Source organism: Poecilia formosa, unplaced genomic scaffold, assembly GCF_000485575.1.
Source record: "Poecilia formosa unplaced genomic scaffold, Poecilia_formosa-5.1.2 Scaffold71, whole genome shotgun sequence".
Taxonomy (NCBI): domain Eukaryota; kingdom Metazoa; phylum Chordata; class Actinopteri; order Cyprinodontiformes; family Poeciliidae; genus Poecilia; species Poecilia formosa.
Window position 1 is genome coordinate 676,827 of NW_006800010.1, and position 25,706 is coordinate 702,532.

Sequence of the window (25,706 nt, forward strand, 5' to 3'; positions counted from 1 at the left end):
AAATTTAAAGTTAGCACTGAATATAAAGGAATTCTATATACTTTTAAATGCTCTTCTATCACTTTTTAAATAATAAAAGAAAAAAAACATTCATATATGAAGGAAGCCTAGACAACATCTACACAGACAACTTTTGAAACTTTTGAAAGCTTAAGTTCCTGGATGCATTTTGACCAATTCTTTACTCGTGGCAAACTCTAAAAGAATGTGAAAGATCTGATCTGCTGTGTTTCTGTGCTCTATACTGCTGTGTTCTTCTTTTGTAGCTTTGTTATTGTGCTCTAGCCAAAAGTATTTTTTTAATCACGTTTCTCTTTATATAAAAGAACACATTGTCATCTTGTTCTGTTTGTGTAAAGTTATTGCTTAATTAACCTTCTCTATCGTTTGAGGGCTGTGGCAGCCTGGCAGGTCCCGTGATTCCTGGGCAACTACTATTACCCTTAATTTGCAATAAACAGCCCTGTGATCCTTTTAAGTTTGATCACTTCTTATAACCCTAATTCAACAATTAGGGTTATAAGCTTATAACCATAATTCAATTTACTTTTAAGCTTTAAAACTGGTAGATTGCCTACATAGCACATGATGCTGAGTTTTTAGTCTTTATTAAACAGGAGTTTTTCTTTACTACAGTAACACAAGTAACCATGTTATGAATATGCCTGGTCGAGGTGCGGTAAGAACATTTCAGATCCTATTTTTAGTTACATGGACAAAAGTGACTTCCTGAAAGACTAAACAAAAATGCCAGCCCATCCTTTTTTTCTGTTTATCCAAAATTGTGATGCTGGTACACCAGGTCTGGGAAAGGAACCAGATATGTCTGTCCCCAGCAACACTCACCAGTTCCCTATAGTGTTGCCAGACCCAAAGAGAGTCCCTCCATCGAGTTCTGAGTCTACTTAATCTCCTCCAAGTGGGACATGCCTCGAAAACCTGCAGAACAGCAGCATCTCTACTTCAAACTTCTCTATGGTGATGGAGTTCCTCACAGTATCTATAAAGCTTAAGTTTAAGTCACTCAAAAGTAGAAGTTTATTTCTGCAACTTGTGTCCATATCCTTATTCTTTCACCCATGATCATCTAATGGATCTGGTTGACAGCAGGACCTTTGGCAAACCAGGGACCAGAAAGTGTTCCAGATATAAAGAGGTTACACTTCTCAATCTCCTTGGAAGCATATTACAGTGTTTGAAAAAAAAAAAGGGTTTGACCATTAGTTGAGATTCAGATTTAGGAGATTTGTCGCTTTTGTCCACCGTCACAGAGTTACTGAGGTGTAAGAAATATGGTTTTATTGGCCTCATTTTCTTTGTGGATCTATATGCTTTATGGCTTGTCCAGTTCTTGAACAACTAAAGCAATTAACTTTCTCTCTTGCTCTCGATGAAGGCGGACGCTTTTTTCCCCTGCTCCCGCCCTGCACATGCCTGCCCTGCTTGCTCTGTTTTTGTCCTGTCTTTTTCTATATTTTTGGAGCCTTTCTTTGCACATCATCCAAATCTACAAATTATGGATCTGGTCAACCAATCTCTCAATGCAATTGGTCAAATTTTAGACAAGAAGTCTGGGCAAAAGACAGCCCTCTTGTCTTGCAGGGACACACCCGACGGGATTCACCCTGGATTTATTCATGATAACAGGATTTCTGCTGTTTGGAGCTTGTGGATTCCTGGATTATCAACTAATTTGTGATGGACTTGGCCAAACTGGCGAACACTCTGACTGTTGGTGTGGACAGAGACGAGGACTCTAAAACTCACGAATGGGATGGAATCGATCTTGGAGAAGTTGCTAGTTTCAGTTCAGTGGAACAACCAAACTAATTTGGATGAATGGGAACTGAGATGTATTGGAGAGATTTTAGGGAAGATTGAAATGTATAATCTTCCCGACCAAAGACATTCTGTTTCTGAATTGGCTTTTCCCATGTGGCCTTGGAAGCGCTGCGTATTTCCAATCTCCTTGAACACAGCGCTCTTCCCACCTCACCCCCTCCTGTATCCATGAAGTTGCGAAGCTGAATGCTCCCAAGGACATCATGCTTTGATAACAACACCTCTATCGGACTTTGCCAGGAGGCTCAGTAACGTGGCTCCATGGCCCTTTGACATTACCACCTGCACTCGTGTCTTTGTTTTGCCCATTGTTTTTGTCTGAATGTTGCCACCTGCCCTACTGTGTCCATTCCTCTTTTTTTGTATTAGAAATGGTGGAGTACTTCCTATTTAACCCAGAAAAGGATTATTTTAGTTTATTAGTAATATCAGAAATTGTGGAGTACACACTATTTAGATCAATATTATACAGCCCAGAAATGGAATTAGAATTAGAATAACTACGAACTTGGAATCCAGAAATACTTTACAGGAACAGTCACTGCTCAGTTTATATTACTTTTAACCCAGAAAAGGACTTAGAACAAACTTAGAATTGTGGAGTACTCACTTTAACCCAGAAAAGGAATTAGATCAGTCACTCTTTAGCTTATTTTATCAGAAACTGTAGAGTACTCACCATTTAGAAATGGAAATAGATACTTAGCAACCCTGAATAGGAGCACTTAGTGTACATACTTTAAAACAATAGATTAGTTTTCTTTCCTCTTTTTTTTTCTTTCCTTTGCGTTATTTTGTTTGTATTTCCTTTTAAAGCACTTTGAATAGCCTTGTTGCTGAAAATGTGCTATATAAATACAATTACCTTACCTTACCTTACCTTACCTTACCTTAAAGCAAGAGCTCTTACCACAAAACTGAGCTTATTCCCATTGAACTCTCCATGGGATGGCTCTTGTTCTATGTCCTGTAATAGGTGTTTATGAACAACCAAAGTGTAGTCATGGAGACGAGGGTACGTTTGGAAAACTCAGGGTTCTATCCTTGCTTGTCTGTTTCTTCTGTTTCTGTATTCAGGCCATCATGGTCTGTGTGTACTGAGTATGAAGCAGCTGAGAGGAGTGTTAGCTCCTTTAAATCTGTGACCTTAGTTCTCCATCAGAAAAAAAGGTGGGGCTACCGAGTACCTGACTTGCAGAGGGAACAACAGTCTTAGTATCAAAACAAAAATGAGAAAGTAAAAGTAAATAACAAGAAAGGGTTTTTAACAATCTGTTTGTGCTAGTGACCGTGAATGGCAGTAGTTAGACAGGAAATGGGCAGAGAGTGGAAGACATGCAGCACAGAAACTATGGATGCCTGTGTCAAAGATCAATAGCCTCTTTACCTCTGAATGGTGTGCCACCCCATAATAGGTAGGTTTAACAAAAATCTACATAACATAGTTCTCTAACAATGTGAGGGACATAGTAACCAAATAAAAATACCTTTTGTTTTCCCTGTAAACAATGTTCAAGCTACCCTACGCCCAAACTTTCCCCCATGACTAGCTGGATATATAAATATATGATGTGTCATATAGACTGTTTAAGACAAGTTTTCACTGTCTTCAATGATTGGAATCAAAGCATTGGTTTTGTTTTCTCCAAACTTAACTTAAAAAAGCTAATAAGTAATGTGTGGCTATCCTCCATGGCAATGAGAGTGCACTGTAAGGAAAGGTTTGTAGGAAGGTTTATTTTTTATTTTCACAAGCTTTGTGGTTTTAACATGTGGTTGCCAAATAAGGATATTCTAATGAAACTGCCCAAAGAACTCATTATGTGTAATTCCGAGAACACCGTCCAAGTACCTCAATCTGCCAAATGTCAAATTAATTGAGATATAGCATGTGCAAATATCTTCAACAGTTGCTCACATAAAAAAAAAATCATAGATAAGGTTTGAAGTGAAATAATCAAAACATAGCCTCTTACAGACAAGTTTTGCATAAGTACTAAAATGCAAAAGATTCACTGGGTAAAGTTCTTGAGTCTTTAATTAAACAAACCAATAGCAAATCCCCTAAAGAGATCCTTTATAGTCTACCCCTCCACCACACCCCAGGTCAATAGATGCTTTGCATTCCCATAAGTGTGACCACAAGAGTCTGAACTAAACAGGGCATGACGCAGAGATACATTTTTTTTTTTTTAGGAGGATGAGCTAACTAAAGTAAATGACCGATATGCTTTCCACCCATCTGGATCGGTAATTAAACTTTCTGTGAGGTGATCAAAGAGTTTGAGATAAAAATACAACCTATTCTTTAACAATCACAGAGCAATTGTGGGTTCCTGAGAAAAGGTTTAGGGGACTGACTTTCTAGGTTATGTGACTCACCAGCATGATTGCAAAACCATACAGTTTTACCACTAAAAGAAGTTGAAAGTGGTGTAGAAAGTAGATTCAAGTCCAAGGTCTTTCTCAACTACTTCTCAAAGAAATTGGCTGTGTGGTGTAGCCTGTGAACAACTTTCTGAATAAACTAACAGTTTTGTAGCTATTGAAGAAAACAAAATAAGTTAAAAAAATGTTAACATGGCCACGATCGCTTGAAGACGGTTTTTGCTTTTTATTCATCACCCTCTTTTCAGGCTGCCTTCTAAGTGTAGTCTAATTACACAGTGGTTGCAAACCCACTGTCTCCACAACAGCACCAAAACAGAGAATACATCACTGCTGTCAAGAAACGGCATCACTAATGCTTGTCATCAGGGAAGTCTGCAGGCTTGTGAGTTGAGAAAATAATGAATAAAGCGAAATAAAAAAAAGCTAACACTGTCCATTGTGACATGAAAAAAAATTCCATGTGTTTTTTTTTTTTGGCTAAAATGTTTTTAGCTTGAGGGTCGTTACAGCATCCACTGGTAACCAGGCAGAGTTGAGATAATTATTTGCAGCTTTGCCTTGTTGTCCACACAGGCTCCAAGCGTTTTACTCTGTCCTCCTCCAACTAACCACAGCCACCTCTTTACTGAGGTATTTTACAATTTTTGAGCAATTAAATGTTATTTTCTCACCCACAGCTTCTGTACCCCACATTTAAAATTGTCGCCAGTCTCACTGCTTCTACCTACCGACAATTTACTTGCAAGTACCAACTCAGAAAGGTAGAATTGCACAAACACATTGTCTTGTAAAATGCTTTAAGACAACCTCTACAGTGTAAGCCAATTGTAATTTATAGGGATTTTAAGTGGTAGACCAACACAAAGTACCACATTATCACATGGTAAAAAATGTTGTATTACTTTATTACTTTAAATAAATATCTAAACTAATGTGCTGTGTAGTCAATTTGTATTTTGAGTTGGAGGTTGGTGAGTTGGTGGAAAATTTCTGAACATGTGGAATATCACCATTAGGGTATTTTCTTTTTTCTTGTCCAAGTTTTGAAAAAAAAAAAAAAAAAGGTTATTAAAAAAATGCATCCCCACAGCATGATGCTGCCACCTCAATATTTTAAGGTGGTTATTGTGTATTCTGGATTATTTCCATTTACCTCAGAATAAATTAAATCATGGTCGCTTTTGGGTGTCTTGATTTTAATAAAGGATATTAAAGTAAAGGAGTCTGAAAGCAAATGCAGACTATAAAAACTATGAAAACTAGATATCTTTGTTTAATCCCTCTCCAAAATGGTTTAATTTGTATTGGTCAGTCTCATAAAACTCAACAAAACACAATGAAATTTGTCGTCTAAATATTTCAAAAAAATGTGAAAAAAATAAAAAAATAAAAATATGGAGCATGGATACTTTTTCAATACACTGTGGGTATCTGACTCAGAATAATCTTCTCAGAACATGACATTGATGGAACGATAATCTGCTCAAAGGATATTAACTCATGTAATGCTTTCCTCAAACTAACTAATAAATATAATGAATTTCTAAATCGTTGGCAGGTGTGAAACGAAATAAGCCAATGAAATGAAGCAACGCCATATATATCATTCTGCAAAAATGCGTCACCGTTTCCACCCCCACTCCCCCATATCCTATTATTTTCATGTTTCAGACAGTCCCTCACAAGCCCAAACAAACAAATGAATGTATTTATGTCATGTATTTGTCTTGAGCTGTTGAAGATCACATTTGAATACAAATGTAGAACTGACACCTTTAAGCAACAACCAAGACGAGGGGTAATCTGTTGTTGTTACTTTTTGTTTGAGTTTCACAGTGGGGAGACTGATCTTTGTCTGGTGTGTTACAATACGGGAGACAGACAGCAAGCGTCAAAGTGGTAATTTTCTCATGACATACCAATTTCCATAGACATGCCTGCTCCATACTCACTCTAGTGTGAGTTGCATGCTAAGAAGAATGGCTGACGTCCAATTCAAGCTTCTTATGTTGGTTTTCTGGCACAACTCTGCATTTCCGAGGTTTATCAGGGCCTCACTGGAAGCATGTAATTTACTTCATATAAAAGCTTGAATTTCTACTCACTCTGCATTCGGATGGATAAACCCATGATGTCATTACATATGCTGGAAGTCATCAGCACTGCCACTCACTGCCAAAAAAAACAATGTTAGCATGTAAGAGGCAACTCTATTCTAAAGCCCTCTATATATTGTGACTTCAATGGAAAACAAAATCCCCTTCATAAAAAAAAATCTCTCCTTGTAAACTTGGATTCTTACAATTCATTCTCCCTGCTTATGTTATTATGGAAATAATCTACTGCCAGTCATCACAATGTCCTGTCAAGTGTTTGCAAGGAGGAGAAACCAGTCGGGTGAGGTTTGTCTTTTCTTATTAACAAGGAATGGAGAGAAACAAATTAGATGTAGCATTTGGTTTAAGGTTCAGCTGGGACACAGATTAAGTCTGACAGTAAATGGAAGCCACATTCAGGGCCTGTGTTTTTGCTTCATTCACCCATTTCCCAAAGTAAGGAGGGACAATTGGTTTATACCATAGAGGTTGATGTATATACCAGAAAAGGTACCAACTACTAAATAAACATCTGTCAAGACTGGTTGATGGAATCTTGACAAACTCAGTTCTCCAACTACAAACACCATTGTTGTGACATGGGTTTTACTCCTGTAAAAAAAGGAGTGGATACAATTAGACAACCATGACGTTCTTACCTCTTCGTAATCCTGCATTATGTCGTGCTGGTCCATGGCACCTCCTACGTAGCCCCAAAACAAACCGAAAGAATAAAATAATTTAAATGTGTGGTAGTAAGCAAATGTTCAACAGGTTTTTTATCACAGAGCACACTATTTGCAGGAGATATATTTTCTATGAAACGTCTAAAATGTTTTTTTGAGTCAATACAAAAAAAAAAAAATCTGCTATTGGGAATATACTTTTTTCTTGCTCTATTGAAAGCTAGGTTTTAAAATGGGGGTGCCACAATTGTTAAGTTTTTCTGTGCTGTGGGTGTGATTTCCATGAGTTTCTCTTAATGAGCTTGAGTGTACAGCTAAAAATGGTCAGCTTGACGCTCAGAGGGGAGGAAACCATAGTGGAGACACAGCCAGTGGGTGTGGGGCACAAACACAGCTGTGTTTAGTCGCACTTTCACGCAGGACGTCCCTGTGTCCATGAGGAGGACCGTTATCCTCCCTTTCTCCTCCCTCCTCTTACCCTCTGCTACGGAAACGCAAGTGGCTGCTGCGGCAATTAGTGAACCCCGCCTGCTGGGCTCTAATTTCTCTGAATTGTGCTCCTTATATACAACCCCCCTCCGCAGCTGAAGAAACTTGTCTCCAGTGGCTGCAGGTCTGCTCGTCCAAGAAAACGCCCTATTATACTTGTTCAATTATTCTAACCTCGCGAGAGCTTAGAGTTAGACCCCTCCGGGGCTGGTTTTGACGGGCAGGGAATTAGGAGCTCAGTCGGTCACACTGACCGGTAACAAGCCCGGCGACAGCCATGGATCCCTTCAGGTTCTGTTTGATGTTATCATTCTACATGAAGTTTGGAAGTTCTGTCTTCTCAAGTAATGCGCCTCAAGCTCCTGCGCCTATTCCTAATGGTAAGACATCATCTTTTTTTTTTTTTTGCGCCTATTCTAATTTTAAAGTAAGCTAATGTGTGAATACCGCTCACTATGTGAAGGGAACTAATGGGCTTATGCCTAAGATTTATACCACGAAAATGATGTCACTGCAGCCTATATGAACGTGCAGGGTGCATTCACGTGTGGGAATGTCATCGTGTTTGGAGCAAACATATGTGTACAGCGTGAAATTGATTGTGCGGTTTCTCGCAGTCTTGTCTTGTTTTATGTTATTTGGCGCAGCTTTTATGTTACATACGAGAGGCAGTAAAAGTTTTAGTGCCAGAAGCGCTAATTGGTGAGGAGAGTCTTTGAAGTTTTTCTGTAAATACCGCAGCGAGGGTAGATAGTAGACATGATATAGGCTACCAAACCGTAGAAGTAAAAAAAAAAAAAAAAAAAAACGTTTATAACTCCTTTAAATTGTAATTGAGAAACAGAGATGTGCTTGTAAGTTTGTTTATGGGCTACTGAGAAAATCATTTCCTCCCTGAACGTATAGGCTGTTGAACCACTATGTCTAACTTTTATTGACCTAGATATCCCTTCCATGTTGGCAAATTGCTTCTGGCGGATTGTACCAAATTACCCTCAAATCCAGACAGACATTCACACAGAGGTCTTGTAAAATATGTGGATGTTTAAATGTTTGTTTAGTCTGGAAGTTTGAAGATAAATTGCTATATAGGCCTGTAAAAAAATCACTGGAAGAAACGCACCACTAGAAACAAAAACAATAACTTTTATCATACTTTTAGTCTGTTTTAGAAGGATGAGTTTGCTTTTTATTGAGCAATCTAAGTTTAAATGTAAAACAATGTACCAAAATCTGTGTTTCCACTTCTGGTCTCAGATTGTGTAGAACCCTGACCAGAATTTGATAAGGTGCCTGGATCAACCTCAAGCCACCAATGATATTTATTTTAAGTTGTTTGAGTCTGAGTGCTGTGTTGTGCTATGTTTATAATCTCTAAATAAATGTTTTACTACTGAGCTTACAACTAAATTAGGGGCTAGTTTGTATTATTTTTTAGATGAGTTTGTGTGAATATATATCAGGAGTAGTTCCTTATCTTTGATACACATAGATAAGAAACCGTCTATGTGAACTAGGACAATATTGAGTAAATAAAAGAAGTGCTGGAAGCCTTTGAAGTCTAACGTGTTGTCAGATGGTTGCACCATTTCTGCAGTTTTTAGCTGTTTAAAATGACTGAAACCTAAAGTGATCATATTCTTTGCATTCAAAGCAGCATTAATGGAGATTAAATATTTACACTTTCTTAGAAGACAGCAGTTATTAAAATGAAAATGACATTGGCTTAGCCTGCTGGTTGTATCAGTGCACAAGGGTAATTTCTGTGAAAAGTCAAGCACTAGTACCCCATCCCCTTAGCTGGTCTGCTTGTTGCTGCTCATTTCTCTTATGCCTTGGACTGGCACTGTGCAGTACAGTGGGCTGAGGAAATGACCTTTGTGAACTCACTTGCAGGACACCCAGGAGACTGTGGTTTAAATCCCCAGGGCACTTTCAACACATGTTTGGTTTACATTTAGAATTTTTTTTTAAAAGTTTATGATAGAGAACAAATTTCTTGGTTTACGGGACTCTATAGGATCCTAACTGTAAGATAAACACTTCACTGTAGCTTCCACACACTGACAAAAACCAATCTTGAACTGATTAAGATTTACCATTTTTAGCAAATGTTTTGTGAGTGGAACCTAATGTGAAACTAATCATATTGGACAAGCTTCCTGCAGCAATAGTTGAGTCAGAAATGAAAAAAAAAGGAATAGGCTTATTTCACAGGAAAGGTGTGAGTTTTCATTGTGAGAATCTAAACCTCACTACATTCTCACAGCTTTCCCCATCTCTTTTCTGAGAGCACCATTCCGCGGCCAGAGCTCAGATACAGACAGTGATTCAACAGTGAAAGGGAGCAGTGGAAGAAGCAGGAATGCAGAGCTCTCCATTTCTCACCAGCTTGCACCTGGCCAGTCACTGGGAACAGTGGACATTGCTGTTGGTGTGGTCAGTTTTGGAAAGTTACAAAAATTGGGCCATGCAGACAGCCGCTGTCCAGCCACCTGAAAGGACCCTTTCACTTATGTTTGACTGTTTGAACAGCAATTCTAACAAAGTAGTGAATTTAAGATGTAGGTCTTGGTGAAAGTTAGAAACTCTGCAAAGTTTTGTGCCTTGCTCTGATACTAGAATACTTTGTATTTTAGAATCAGAGCAAATGTTTTCGTATTTTTTAGGGTATTTAGAGAGATGCATCTTAAATTTGATAATTTGGCCGTGCTTTCTGAGTCCTTGATTTGTTCTGCCCTAATGTTAAGTTACCTATTCATTTGGTTTTTGCATATCAACAGAATATTCCCATTTCTTAACACCCTTCCTCATTATGCATACAAAATACTCATGAGCTGATTATTTCTTATCGAATGTGTGTAATCTGGATGTTTTTGAAGGAGTAATATCCTAGCTCATGAGTGTAAAAATTTAAATTATGATCTGTTTTAATTTTTTGTGCAAAAAGAAAAAAAACGTAATCAAAAAGTCACTTTCTCCATTCCATAATGGAATGGAGAAATTGGTAGATTTACTGTACATAAAAATAGCTTTACAGAGTGGAACGTAATAAAACATGAGCACGTCACTGCCACTGTCACATGACCAAACGCATACCACATGACAACCCTCCACCAGAAACTAGTGGCAGTAAGATGGAAATAAACATTGGTTGTTAATATCAACCCGGTTTTATGTATTGGACCAATATGGATATTTTAAAATATGACTAATATCGACATTAGTGCCAGTATATTCTACATCCCATCAGAAAAGTATTCAAGAAAACAAAATAGAAGACAAAGTTTAAAAACTTATAAAATACTTGAAGAAAAAAAACAATAAAATGCACTTAAAAAATACACAACTTGTTCAAGTGCTATGCAACAATCACAGTTAATACAAACAAAAATATAATTAAAAACAAAAAAAGAGGTAGATGTCAAGCTAGCCCAGGAGACCCAAATGGTAACATTTATTTTGAAACACTTAAGGAATACTTAGGTGAGGCTTGGTAAACGCCATCATTCATTATCTGGTAAAGTGCCTCTCTCCTACACCGTAAAAGCGTCTCTAGATTATACCTTACCCAGACATCTCTGACGTGACAGCAAGGAGAACTTTATAGAAAAGCAAAGGAAACTCCACCTAAGGTTGTCCATGCCATTCTGTGAAACACCACTCTCTATTGCCTATAATGCCAGTCTAACAAACTAACAAACCCTGCTGGCAGGCATGGTCTATAATCATCCCGTAAGACATTGTCACTGTATCACCACAAGGTTGGGTCCATGCCTTCTTTCAGCCAAGCATGTGTTGAGCTGTTTGTTTTTAACTTAGAGTGTCTGAGGTAAAGCACTGTAAAAACTACTGAGTTACACATAACATCTTCAAATGTACTTCAAAGACAGACTTTTATGGATTTTTTGTTGTTGCTGTTTTCTTGAGGAAAGATCTGTATTTTTTCCTGAAGAAGTCTTTAGGTTATTGCTGGGCATTGACTGTTTTTTCACTCATTTACATTTCATTCAATCCAATCAATGCCAATAAAATAGTAAATATTCGATATAATAGAATATAATGCCAGTTATGCCATCTTGTTTTTTTGCAATGCAGTTCGGTTAGCCTGACAAACTGAAATGTTTTAGCTAGTCTCAGTCTCAGTATCAAGCTTAAATTAGGGCTATGTTATTGTGAGACATGCCAATTCTTGTTGGCTTTGCAAAAATTTACTTTAGACTGCTGATACCTTAAATAAATATTCATTATTATTAGGATTTATGCTCTTTGAAGTTTTTATTAGTAATAGTTCAGTTGCCTGTAGTCGAAAGATGTCATGCCATAGTGAGTTTCTAGAAAAGTGAAGAAATCCTGAGAGTAATCGAAGGCCTATGTGAAACAGTAATTGCGTCCTAAACCTAACCACTGGTTGTTTCAGCCTTGGTGGCAACATCTGCCATCAACCATAACGCATAGCTTACAAAAGTGGCAGTGCCAATAGTTTTTGCAGAATTGTTGCATCTTAGTCAAGAATTAATCGCCTGTTGAGGGTCAGCCTGCGGCTTGGCAACAAAACCTTCATTTTGTTAAGCTATTTAGAGGTGTGCATTTTGGAGTGCAATGTATTTTTCACCTGCTGTATAACCCAAAAGCCTTTGAGGAAGGAATTCATGTCCAAATCATGAAACAGCTGCAACCATATTTGACTACATGTGTAATGCTCATTTTCTTAAATGCTATATTAATTTTAAGTTAGATGTAGTCTCATTGACTGCACCTTCCAAAAAGTTAGTCTTTTGTTCAACAGTCTGCAGAGTATTTTCTCAAAGGTTTTGGTGTCCGTCACGATCATTGTGGGCATAGTAAGACAGACAGGCATTTGTGTTATTTTTGGTCATCAGTTGTTTTTTTCAGGATTTTATCATTGATGCTATTTTTGCTGTTCTATTTCCTATTTTCAAATAATTACTGCTATATTTAACTGAGCCAAGAGAAGTCAATAAATCTTTAGATTGAATTTAGTTTGGGGTTCTTTTATGACCTCCTGGATGACTTGTAGGTACACTGCTATGTCATTTTCATTGGCCACTTTTTGAAAGGTTTGTCCTTGTTCCATGTTTTCTCCATTTGTAGATAAGAATAGCTCACAGTGTGGCCTACCAGAGTTGCCAATCTTTAAAATATTTAGTTTTACTCTCAGACTGATAGACGTCAGTGGCTTTGATTCTGATCTGTTCTCAAGGTTTTCCTTTTTCTTTTTACATTGGGTTATGGTGTGCTACTTTTCAATATCTCTATTGCTGTCAGGGAGTTGTTTAAAGGGATTTTTTTTAATTCTACAGCTTAGGCAGTAATCAGGTCTGTGTGTGTCATTTGAAATAGAACAAAAACCAAAAATTGAACCAAACCAAAACTGCATCTAAATTTCTTAAAGCTGCAGTATGTAGCATTTATTTACATATGTGTTAAAACTATCACTGTGACACATAAGCGACAGATAAGGTCTTTGTGCTGCTCACACCCTTCTTGCTTCTCTCTGCTACCCTACAGCTGGTTCATCACAACAGAGCCTGCCATGAATGCCTAGGATAGTCAGCATGGCAACCATAATGGTTGCTTATTTCAAAAATAAAATGAAATTGGAGTATATCAGGTGCAGTTTCAGGCCCTCTCCCACTGAAATTAACACTCCCACATACTTTATTTATGACTTGTTAACAGTTACTAAATTGTGTCGTTTGGTAAATCTGCCTCATAATGTGCAATGCTAATTTATCAGTGAGGATTATCTCAGTAATAGGAAACTTAATGGTCTAAAGAAAATGGCCATCATAACTGCTGGCATGCCACCTGAAGCAAACATCAAAGCTGCTTTTGTAGGTTTCCGAGTTATTCTTGATGCAATATTTTCTCTGACGTGACAAAAATTGTTTTTGGCTAAATATTTTAGAGAGGCATGCCACATCCTAAGGCTAAAGTGCCTGTGGTTTCACACATGTAATTGAAAATATATATTTTTTTTTTCTGTGGGTTCAGAGTGTGCCTAAAATGTCATGAAAATATTGTGCATTAGGGCACCATTAAAAGAACATTATAAATAGGATGTCTTTATGTTTTTCCCTTTTTTTTCTTATTTGACTAAATTACTGCAATGTGCTAAACTCACTTCCAAATACCTTAATCTGACTTCTTTGAGTTTTATATTAGTCTTGCAAAGTTCTCTTAATATTCCACATAAATATGCTTATTCTCTTTTTCCTCTTTTAGCTAAAAACATAAATAATTACTGATGAATTATCTATCTCAAGAGATGGCACAATCTTGTGATTGTGAAATCAGAAAATTTCCCATTTTCTGATTTGTGTTTTGAAGAAATGCAAACACAGAGAGGGCACTGATGATCTGACTTACATTGATCACAGGAATGGTATCAAAGTTCCTAAAATGTCTTGTATTTCTCCTGAACTGAGAGTTTTAGTGACTCTTGGAGTAAAAACCTTCTTTTATTTGAATGCCCAAAATAGAGCAGCAGTTTCCACTCAGAAGCCTCAACAAATAAATTCTGTTACTCTTTTGGGATGCTCTCCCTCGATGGTTTCCCCTTTGAAAAGTAACGTATACCTAAGCTATTCTCTAGCGAGTAAATCAGGACTTCTCCTCACAGAAGTGTGAAAGTTTAGCCAAACATCGCAACCAAACGTGGGCCACAAAAATTGTGCAAAGGAAAAACTGCTTAGAGAGTCTATGCCTTTCTTGGTGAAGAAATTCAGTAGCTCCGTTTGCTGTACATTCCTCTCCTCCTGGGCTGTTCAAACAGCACTGTGAGGAGAGAATGATGTTTATTCTGACTGGACACTCATCCTCTAAAATACCAGCTTCACAAAAAGCTCCCTTGTTTGCTGCTGATTACATCTGGATCTCAACTGTGCTTTAACATTTGTCAGTCTATGACAAAAAAGAAAAAAAAAAACACTTCAAAGGACTGAACAGTTTGCAGAAGATGAGATTCCAGTTGAAAAATGTAACATAATTTGATTTGCTAAACTTTCTTTGTCTGTGTCTAAGCAAAAACAATGAAACATTACAGTATGTCTCTACATACAGTTATTCAAATACTTGAGTAGGAGTCAAAAACTGGTGTGGAAAACACTGTCATCAAAAGAGGAGCTAGAGTCCCCAAGAGAACAATTTGAGACATCCGGCATTTTTGGGTGTTTGTGATTCAAAAGAACATTATTTCATTCCTAGTTTATTACATATTGATACTTAATCTGGAGTGAACACAGTTGTGAGGGTAGTGTCTTAAGGTAAGTCATGTCTTTCTTATTCATTAACCGCTGAAGAAATACTAGAAATACTTACATTATTATATTTTTGGGAGGAGGGGTACAAGGTGTACATTAAGATAACTTGGCGCAGAAAGGGTGTTTGATGACATAAGGCAGGAACAAAGATGGCGTTCCGTTTAACAGCAAGAAATTGAAATTAGGAATAAAAATATGTCTACATGAGGATGCCTAATGGTTAAAAACGTTTGGTTGACTTGATCAGAGCTTGATTTTTAATCAAGCTCTGATCCATTTGTCAAGATTGTTTCTCCAAGATAAATAAAGAGAAACAATAACCTTAAGCTGAAATAGTCATAAGACCTCCAGCATCTGGAGAGTCACAAGCTGTTAAGTTTGTTGTTTTTTTTGTATTGGTATTGATGAATACACTTAAAAACTTGTCTATGCATGCCTATAGTAGTAGGCAATGTTCCACTCATTGTGCCAGACAAGAAGCTGCACTTTGGCTTTAGTGAATATACTGTATTGTGTGCCACGTCACCTTAGAACTGTACATTCAGCTGATGTTTAGAGAGTCAGGTTTTTTTACATTGTGTCCAGATTTGGAGAGAAGTCTGTTAGTGATTAGTGTGAACTCAAGTATTGTAGAAACCACATTTAAACAGTGTAATATTTTTCTGACATTGGTTACTAAAATGACAGTTAAAACTAGTGTATTGTTTACCAATGTTATTATGTAGAATTTTCTAGAACATGGTTGTTTGACACTTTTTTGATTAAAAAAGTGAAAGAAAACTCGTCTTTTCATGCAGATAGCTGTAGGACAAAAGCCTGACCTCCCAAACAATGATCAGAGCCGTAGTAGAACTTACTGTCTCTGAAGGAGATTTTATGTATTGTTTTGTCAAGTTACCCATAGAAAGTCATGCTGTGTTTGACTTGATTTAACGTATACTGTTATAGAAAACAGAAATTTCCTACTTGTCAACTCTTTCAAGTGTTGTTTTGAATACTGTTAAGAAAATAAATTTAGAATATGCTAGTTTTAAAACTTAACATGTCTTGATTGAAATAGACTAATTATAGTTTTCAGATAAATAACTTATTCTACCCTATTGATCTTTATTTTATCTGTAGTTACAGCAGATTGTTTGCTAAGATCTTTTTGAACTGTCCTTTGTCTGTGTGGGAAAACAATCAGGAGAAGTTCCAGCTTTTACACTGATCTGTGAAAAGCCGTAAAACAGCAGGAGTTCAGGCCAGTAGAGGGGAGTCTCTGCTTCCACTTTGTTTAGATAAAGGGGACAAATGGCCTTTGATCTTGGAAACAAATTGCAGGGAGTTTCTAACTTTAGAGAGGGTCAGAGACAGCTCCTGGTTGGATGAGGAAAGATATGCCTTATTTGAATAAATTAAAAGACAAGAATACGCCTTTACTATAAAACTTTCTACACAGGAGTAACAAATCAGATTTGCTCTTGCAATTCTCCAAAGACGTCTTTGCATGTCTTTGCTTTTCTTTGCTTTTCTTTCTTTCTTTCTTTCTTTCTTTCTTTCTTTCTTTCTTTCTTTCTTTCTTTCTTTCTTTCTTTCTTTCCTTCTTCTTCTTTTCCATTTGTCTCAGGTAAATGAATGCATGTCTCTGTTGTTCTGCAGTTTCTGTTGTAATTTCATGCGTTGTCTTCTATTGGATTAAACTCTGAAATTCTGTGACGTCTACACTCATTGTTGTTTTCTGTGTGGTTTCACTCCGGCCCGCCGGAAGAACCTGGGATCTGTGAGAAGAAGATAGAGCCAGAGATTTTCCAGAATTTATTATAACCTAAAATCTTCTTCAACAATACAGATGCCGATGGTCTGGAAAAGTGAGCTTTTACTGATTGTATGTAGTTAGCTGTTACAGTTGTATGAGATGTGAGACTTTTCTTTTACAAGCAGAATTTAGATTTAATTTGATACAATAGAAGTAAAAATGTATTTGCTTACTATGCTGTGGTCTCTTTACACACAGTCATCATGATATACAACAAAGATTTTCCGATATTATTTGCAGTAGATGACACATTTTTTCCACCAGTTGTGTATGGAGAAACCACAGGCAAACTGTCTGAGTAGTTCATGCAAGGCCAGAACCCTACGCTTTTCCTCGTCTCTTTTAAATCGGAGACAGTGTGCTTCAGGATGTTCAGAGTGTACTTTCATGGGAGCTTGCATGCTTGAATGCATTCATTTGGCCTTTATGTTTATGGAAGACTAAAGGGTGTGATTCTATAAGTTCAGGGAAATGTCAAAGGGGTTGTTAATGATGTTATCTGTGCTTTTTTTTCTTTCTCTTCTTTGCTACTGGGAAATGTCTTGGTGACATGATGAGTATTTCATAAATATAGTTTATGAAATACTCATAAACAGCATGTCACTGTAATCTGTTTTTAGTTTCCAGTGTCTTTGCTGAAGGAGAACCTCTCATTGTTTGGCTCTTTGTGAATGTTTAAAATTCAAACTATTTGTTCAAAATAATCAGATGAAAATGTAGCTTTGTTGCTTCAACATGAAAAATATTTTCACAGATTATTTTTTTTTTCTCAGACTTGGCCTTGAGACAAGACATGCGGCAAAGAAAAAAGAAAAAAAAAGACTTATGTCCAAGAAAAACATCAATGAGTGACTGAATGACTTTTGTTGCAATGTGGGATATTTTGAAAATTATATTTTTGGAGAGGATAACGTTAACTCTACTAAGTGTTGAGCCAACAGCAACACATTCTGCTATTGTCCATGTGTGGGTTTGATGCTTATCCAAGGTAGTCGTTTTACTCATAATTCTAAGAAATAACTCCTTGACCAGAGTTAAATAATGTCCACCGAGAATAACTTATTTAAAAAGTCCAGAAACATTTGACAATTATCTTTTTTTATTTTTATGTAAATTGAAACTGTAGGCGTTAAAGAAACATTGATCACAATGTCCTGAGATTTAAAATACTTCCAGGACACTTTTTAGATCTTAGCGTAATTGAGAATCCGTGATCACCTTCTAAGAAGTAAATGTAGCAACAGAAGCAAGTACTGTGATAGACAGCAGGCACTAATAAGTCAATAAAAGTATTATCATCAATAATGAATTGCTCAAGGATTTAACAGTGAGCATGTGACTACACAGTACAGTAGCAACATAAAGGAAGGCTGAACCTTAATAGTTATTCTTTAAATAAAAGTGATGTGTTAGTTGATTTTATTCCCTTTAGCATACATTAGAAACATTTGACCAGGGGTGCAGATTTAACTGTTAGGGGGTGTAGATTTAAATGTTACAGCTCCTGCTGTTTTACACAGATGTAGGAAAATGTGTTTCCTAAGGGACATAACCTCCTTGGCAGTGCTTTGCTCAAGACTTTCTTCACGCTTAGAATTGGAACAGGGAATGCATGTTGCTCACAATAGGTTACATTTTATTCCGGGTGGTAAAACCAATGGTCTTCTGAACTGCCTTTTTTAGGATAATGTATTGTAATACTAGGACAGAAAGTAACAATTATCATCTTGTGCCTAACCATACATTAGGCACAAGGTGATCAGGCATAACATTGTAACTAAAGACAGGTGAAGTGAATAACAGATTATCTCTTCATTACACTGTCTGCTAAGGAGGGGGCTATATCATGCTGCAAGTGAACAGTTTGTTCTTAAAGTTAATGTGTTTGAAGGAGGAAGAAAAAGTGTAAAGATTTTAGAGTTCCACAAATCTTTACACTTTTCATATTGGGATGGACTGGATTACAGAATCTCTATAAGTGAAGTTCTTCCTGTTTTGCAGTGTTACCTACATTACCTATTGGAAGTGGTTGAAGAAAGAAACCGAGGACAAGGCTCTTTTGTTGCAAGTGGGCAATGAAGTTTGAACTATGTCTTCTGATCCAACTGCTGGTGTAGTTTAGCTCTAATTTGGAAGAAGTTGAGCAGATTCTGATAGAAAAGGTTTTTAAACCCTGGCAAATCACATTTTGATATGTTTTGTGCTACACAGCTTCAAACCACTCAGGGTGTCTATGCTGACCCCTTTCCACTGCTGGAAGTGCCAGCTGTGAACACATGACTATTAGAATTGGGCCATGGACTTATAAAAATCAGGATAATGTTCTCATCCTGAAAGCAAATGATCACAGCAACAAGTTTGAGGTGTTTACTCGGCCTCCAAAACTCACTAGGTCTCAATTACACCAAACATCTATGGACTATGCAGGATAATAAAGTCCAATCTAAAGAGGTTCAACCTCACAACTTGCAAAAAAATTCTACCACTAACTTCATGGTGCCATATAATGCATCATACATTCAGGGTTCTAGAAAAGTCTATTCCTTGAAGGGTTAACACGGGTGTGGCATCAGAAGAGAACCAGCACACTATCAGCCAGGTGGTCATATTGTAATGCCTCATCAGTGTAAAATGCATTATTATAGTTTGTTGGGTTAAGGCAGTGAGATGAGGGTTGTACTTGCTCTTTAGCTATGATGAGGCTCAAAATGTAATTTCAATTAGACCTGTTAAAGCCTTTTAAAAGACAGGGGAATTCTCCTTCAGACTTGTTTCATAACCAGTTTAATGTCCCATTGACTCATAAATGATTTACAAGTGGTTGATGTAACATGCTGTCTATTAAATAAAGGTCAGATTTTCTTTTCATTTTCAAGTAGTCTTATAAAACTGTTTTACTGGGCCAATAAGTTTTGCCCTCTCTGAAGATTAGCTAATGTTTAGCAGACTTCTACTGTCTGCCAATAGCAAATTAGTTTTCTCCCTCCGTGTAGTAATAACATCTGACGAACAAGATGTAGAGATGTTGAAAATTTTCTCATTTTGTCTCCTCAAACAAACAGAGCATATTTGATTCAAAGTTTGGAGGTTATTCAAAAAAAACTCTTCCTCTTTCTAGTGTTACATTAGACTACTGGTGAAAATGTGTGTTTGGTTAACCCTTCCTTAAACCTCAAACTTCAGCACTCGAGGCAACTGGGAATGTCCCTGAGGTTTCTGGGAACCTCTCTATCCCAAGAGGAAATAGATAATTGAGTCTGTTTGAAAATATGCCACTGTTTTTAAATGAAATTAAAATTACAACAGTCATTCCTAAATCAAGGCATAGGTTCAGACTGCTACACCAAATGGTCAAAAGTATGTTGACATAGGTTTGAGGTTTGCAAGGGACATGCTTCACAGGATAGCAGAGGGAATCTCAATACTTATATTTAAGCTTAGGAAAATAAATGTTTGCGGATATGTTTTAACTCCAGCCATTTTTTTTTTTTTTTTTTTACAACTTTATATGTTGTAGTTTCCCTGTGTAGGGACATATCCCTTCATCCCTATAATTTAGCACCCAAAAAATTTGATGAATTTTAACCAAAGTTGTGTCCATTTCAGAAAAGCTGGTGGTCTTAACTGTGGCAACTAAGGAAACAGATGGCTTCCAGCGCTTTATGCAGACCGCCAGTTATTTCAACTACACTGTGAAGGTAAGAGCATCTCATTTACTAAATCCATGCCCAAACATTCGTATTGTTTGTAATTATACAGAACTAACACGCACTCAGCAGGAAAATGCTTTCCACACACAGTTGCCAGAATCAATTGAGCCTGTTAAAGGAAACAAAGATGTGCAGCAAGCTGCGAAAAACTTCCATCCCAAAGGGAAACTCCATGATGTAGCTCCATAATTGACTTTTGTGGTTAAAAGAAACCATTTTGTTTGTTCTTAGCTTGGAGGCTGGTGGGGACATGCATGCACTGCTAACCTCATGCGCCCCTATATGCAGTACTTTTACACTAGTTTGATTCTAAAACTACTGTAAAAGTACAGTAGTCAAATCTTCAGTAATCAGGTTACAGAACCAGAGAAGATAAGTATATTGGTGTCTTAATTTGGTTGTCATTTTCAGTAAATTACATTATTTTTTGAAATCTTAATTTTTTCTATAACTCACTTCACCCTTAATTGTGATTAAATGATAATTGTTTAACACTTAAAATTAGAATTTCATCAAACATATAAATAAAAAGACACATAAGTGTGAGCTTAATGAAAAGTATGATTAATATTCATTTAAAAGTTATTATGTTGAAAAGCTACTTTTAAAATTTCTCTATCAAGTTACTTAAGACTTTGGTCCATAACCAGTATAAATTTTACAGAAGGTTATGAAATTCTACCTCCTGTCTTCATTTTTCATGTTAATTGTCATCATCTTTTTTTGTAAATAACTCCCGATTTCAAACATTAACTAAAAGACAGATGTTTGAGGTAAAATAGTTAAAATTGTGGAGGTTGAAATGGTGCAAAAACCTAGTTGCTTTGTTTTGCATATCTTAGACTTATACTTCTCCACATTTTCACCCAGAATCATTATTCAGTCTTCTTCCGTAGGTGTTTCATTTATTAACTCAGCACTATTTGTCCACTGTTATATAAAGATTCTCCAAATCTGTCAGATTCTGATCACATCTCTCGTCCCTAGCCCTCTCCAGGGGATTCTTTCACAGATCATCTCTCACATTTAGTTCTGCTTCTGATGACAGAAGTGCATAGAAGAATATTGGAATTTAATCAAAATGTAGATTGGGGGTGTAATCTACATATTCATATTTTTGCTCTTAGAGTTTTTTTTTCAGTTGAATTAGACGTGTTGTTCTGCAAGGTCTAATTTTTTTTAACATCACAGAAACATGGTAATTCAAGAGGTGTGGGTAGACTTTTTATATCCACTTTTCATCAGCAAAAACACACATGAAATAAATCTCCCCATTAAAAAATGTACATGGATATTTTTGTTTTTTGGTAGCATTTATAAATAGGAATGAGTGAAATGTTCCTTCCAGCTCTTATGACTTAGAAACATGGGACCGACTCCTTCAGAGGTTTTCCAATTAGGAGACTTATGGTTGCTTAGATGTAGATGTAAATGGACATTTTCACAGCCAAACTTTATGTGTTCAGCCAGTTCACAGTTTGGACATTTTGTCTGTCTTTTTGTCTGCATCAGGTCTTGGGAATGGGAGAGATGTGGAAAGGCGGTGATGTTGGTCGTTCTATTGGTGGAGGGCAAAAAGTCAGACTACTGAAGGAGGCCATGGAGAGTCTGGCTGCTCAGGAAGATCTTGTCGTTTTGTTTGTGGATAGGTATGTTATGAGCCAAAACTAATGTAAAGGTATCTATATTTTGCATCAGCCATTTTATTGCAACATATGACATACTTGGCTTTGAGTTTGTTTTGTTACTTTACAAACGTTAGTTTGATTTACCTTTCATTTGATCTACATTTAACTTCCAACCAAAAAAGGGAGCCAAAGCACTTTTTGCAGCATGGTGCAAATGCTAACCACCATGTGCTGTAATAACAGATTTGAAAGCCAGAACTTCTTAGTGAAAGGTGTTTTTGTTGAAGCAAAAACACCAATCAAACATTCAGAAACAGGCATTATTATACGTGAGGAGAACAATTCTCAAGTACAGGTAGCTGAACTGTAAACTTTTAAGACTGATGGAAAATACTTCCGTGGGTAAAGTGAGGGGATTAAAAATAAATATTTTGCACAAGTCTTTATCTTTAAATGGAGCAAGAAATAATATTTACATTGACGTCTTAAATGTATAATTTTAGTCATAATTGCAGTTCATAGCACCTTGAAGCAGGTTGTTAGAGAGTAATTTTCTCTCTTTTAAAAGAAGCAGTTGTGGTCTAATAAACCACTTGGAAATGTCAGAGGATTACAAGTAATTCAGTGTGTTTTATATTTGAAATCCTCCTGGCCCACCGGTAGTGTGTGGGCAGGTACTGATTCGGCCTTACGTCTTGTTTTACGATTCAGTCACCTATAAAGTTAAGTATGAATTAATTTAGCAGTTTTTCATTGTAAAGAAATGCGCTTCAGGACATGCACAGTTTCTGAAATGAATAGAAAAGACTACAAACACTTGTCAAGCAGCATAATTTCAGACTAAAACCTATTACTGAATGTCTTTTGCATTACTATGCCTTGCAAAATTATTAATTCCCTATAACTTTTTTACATTTTGTATAGTTACAACCTCAAACTTTAACGTTGCATCGGTACTGTCAGAGATAGAAAAGCACAACATCTTTTATGTTTGGGAAGTGGAAGGAAAATGATACATGGTTATACAATTATTTATCATATAAAAATCGTGGCATGAAATTCGTTTAGGCAGATAACGCACTGCCCCTCTGCCATGATAAATAGAGCTCCATGTTTTGCATTGCTGCTCCCCTTGCTGCTGGCTAACTCATCAAACACTCAATTCAGTGTTAAAATTGTTTAACATATCCTTCTCAATCATATGATATTATTTGGTCTTTTTAGTTCCATTACACTACACTACACTACAGACAGCCTGAAAAGCAATACAATAAAATAGTTATAAATGGAAATCTGAGATTCCCAAGCTGGATTTGTCTTGAATTTATTTCCGTGTAATTCTCAGACACAATCTTGAATGGTTTTATGGAGAGCAGGCCTATGTTAACGGGATAAGTACGTGATTTATGATTTAACAAGTCGCAAGGGATCTGTATATGAACATGTGTCTGCCAGATGCCAGCAAAACTTTTCAACTTCCTCGCCTATGTCAGGCTTCCTCTCGTGGCTCAACCTTTACTTTTCCTGCCATCTTCTATAAATGGGCCATATACTGCACTATTTTTAGATCCACATTCAAGCTGCATATGCTCTCAAGCTTTCAAACCCGTGCTGTCACACGAGCAGAATAAAAGCTCCCATTAATTGAAGAAGCTAAAGAGTCAATGTCTCTTGTGAAATTATCATGATTTAGCTCTAAAGACCAACTGCACCCTCGCCAAACTAACAAAAGCACCAAATAAATTAAATTAGTGATACTTTAAGATCAGATAATTATGTTGTTTTGTGTGTGTTAATGTCTGGAAAAATAAACCCCATTTGGAACCACGGCACTGCACAGGCTCTCAGAAAATTCAGTCTTACCAAACACAAAGGCTGTGCTTTGCTTACATTCAGATTCCTATTAGTCCAGGGCAAATGAAAGCCTATGCTATGTGTCAAACTGAGTGAAATATGTTGAAGACAAAACTGCTCCTCCAGGATAAATAAAAGGCTAACGATCTGTTATGTTTTATCTTCTTTCCTCCCCCCTAAGTTATGACCTTATCTTCGCTGGGGGACCAGAGGAGATTCTCAAGAAGTTCCAACAAGCCAATCACAAAGTGCTGTTTGCTGCAGAGGGAGTGATATGGCCAGATAAGAGGCTCGCTGACAAGTACCCTTTAGTCCGAAGTGGCAAGCGCTACCTAAACTCTGGAGGTGATTTCCAAAAGTTCAGTTTGTCTTTCAGGGCTGAAGTGTTTTGATTGCTGTTGGAAGCCTGATCATTGCTGTTCACACTGTAAAACTCACCCACAGAAATCGTACAAACTAACGTTGCACCTGAAATATATTCATTGACTTGCACAAAAGTGAGACAACCACATTTCTCAAACTTCTATTTTTTTTGTCAAATTTTAGCAGATGTTCTGTAAAAATGTGTAATATCAGTAAGAGTTGTCAATCAAATATGTATCACGAATCATGCATTAAATTCTGTCTACCAGACATTTTTAACACATAAATAGCTTTTCATAACATGTACCACATCAAACATTTTTTTTTTTTTAATGCGCCACTGAGATAACAGATTTTTGCTCAAATGGAAACTTGATGATGCATGCATTTTCATATAGGGCTAGGTTTGTCTGGACACATCAAATCACCATTTGACATTTGTTTTAAGTTTCTGCTGAGGCGTTTTTGTATGGTTTTAGCATTGGTTTGAAGATGTGGTGCAAAAATGCTAATGAAACCTGTAAGGAGGCAAACAGTGTCTCAGCACTTTATCTGAAGGCATGATCTAGAAGAGTGCAACAAACACTGGGATCACTGCTTGTTTATGTAGCTATTTAAGCTGTCCGTCTCAGCTTATGACAGTCTTTTACACACTAATATAGATGTATTTCTATAGTATAAGTACAGGGATTCCACACAGAGCTTTAAATATGTGGGTTTCCATCTGTATTATGTCTTTAGGGTACAATAACTCCTAAACCACCTCCTATATGATACATGTGTTTAACCGCATTTTACACTATGTCTAACATTTGCAGAAGATTTTACTGCAGCACACTCTATGCATGCGTAGAAAGTTGAAGTAATGCTGGATTACACAGGTTGAAAACACTTATTCACCCCTGTTCTCTGGGTGTAACACATTCCACCATTAGCTGTTGAACTCTGAGGACTTGCAGGCCTCTTTTTGGAATTCAGTGGGCTAATCACAGTGTTCTAGTATTTGGTGCAAAGAGTGTTGCAGCACCAAAAAAGAATAGCAATAAGCATGTGTTAGTTTTAAAATAGAAAACCCCAGGATCCTTATTGCTAATTCCTGGTGTAAAATTTGAGTATATTTTCCAAGTAAACTTGGATTGTAAAGTATTTCCTGTCTATGGTGAGCAGAATGTGGGAGGAGGAAATTTCCCCAAAGTTTAACCTTATGCTTAGACATCTTTTTTTAGCTGTTATCCTCCCAGTGGTCGATTAGACGTAATTACGGTTACATGTCGGGGTGTTTTCTAAAAGTAAATGCAAATGGTGCATCTTGCAGACTTAAAAATTCTACATAGGTAGAACATTTTGCAACAAAGCAAAAGCTTATTTGTGGCCAACCTAAACCCCATCGTTTCCAATTCTCTGGAGCATTGGACTGCTCCTTTCCCTGTGGTCATCAATTTGGTGCGACCTCCCATAGTGGAGCCTTGCTGTCTCAGACTGATCAGAGACTGCTTTTTCCGTTCATTGTCATTGACTTGACATGTGGATTTGTCTTGGGCCCCTGAGTGTGCCACAGTTTGC

At 36.9% G+C, this 25,706-nt stretch overlaps 1 protein-coding gene across 2 annotated transcripts in view; it reads left to right on the top strand.

The window, feature by feature from the left end:
- The first annotated feature begins 7,449 nt into the window (after positions 1-7,449).
- Positions 7,450-25,706, top strand: part of plod2 (procollagen-lysine, 2-oxoglutarate 5-dioxygenase 2) — a 35,863-nt gene continuing 17,606 nt past the window's right edge. The window contains exons 1-4 of one of the 2 annotated variants that reach the window (XM_007555580.2): positions 7,450-7,884; positions 20,195-20,286; positions 21,811-21,947; positions 23,962-24,125. In XM_007555580.2, the coding sequence (XP_007555642.1) occupies positions 7,782-7,884; positions 20,195-20,286; positions 21,811-21,947; positions 23,962-24,125 (496 nt within the window). In that variant the 5' untranslated portion in view covers positions 7,450-7,781. The remainder of the gene's footprint in view (positions 7,885-20,194; positions 20,287-21,810; positions 21,948-23,961; positions 24,126-25,706) is intronic. The other variant, XM_007555581.2, reaches the window with a different exon arrangement.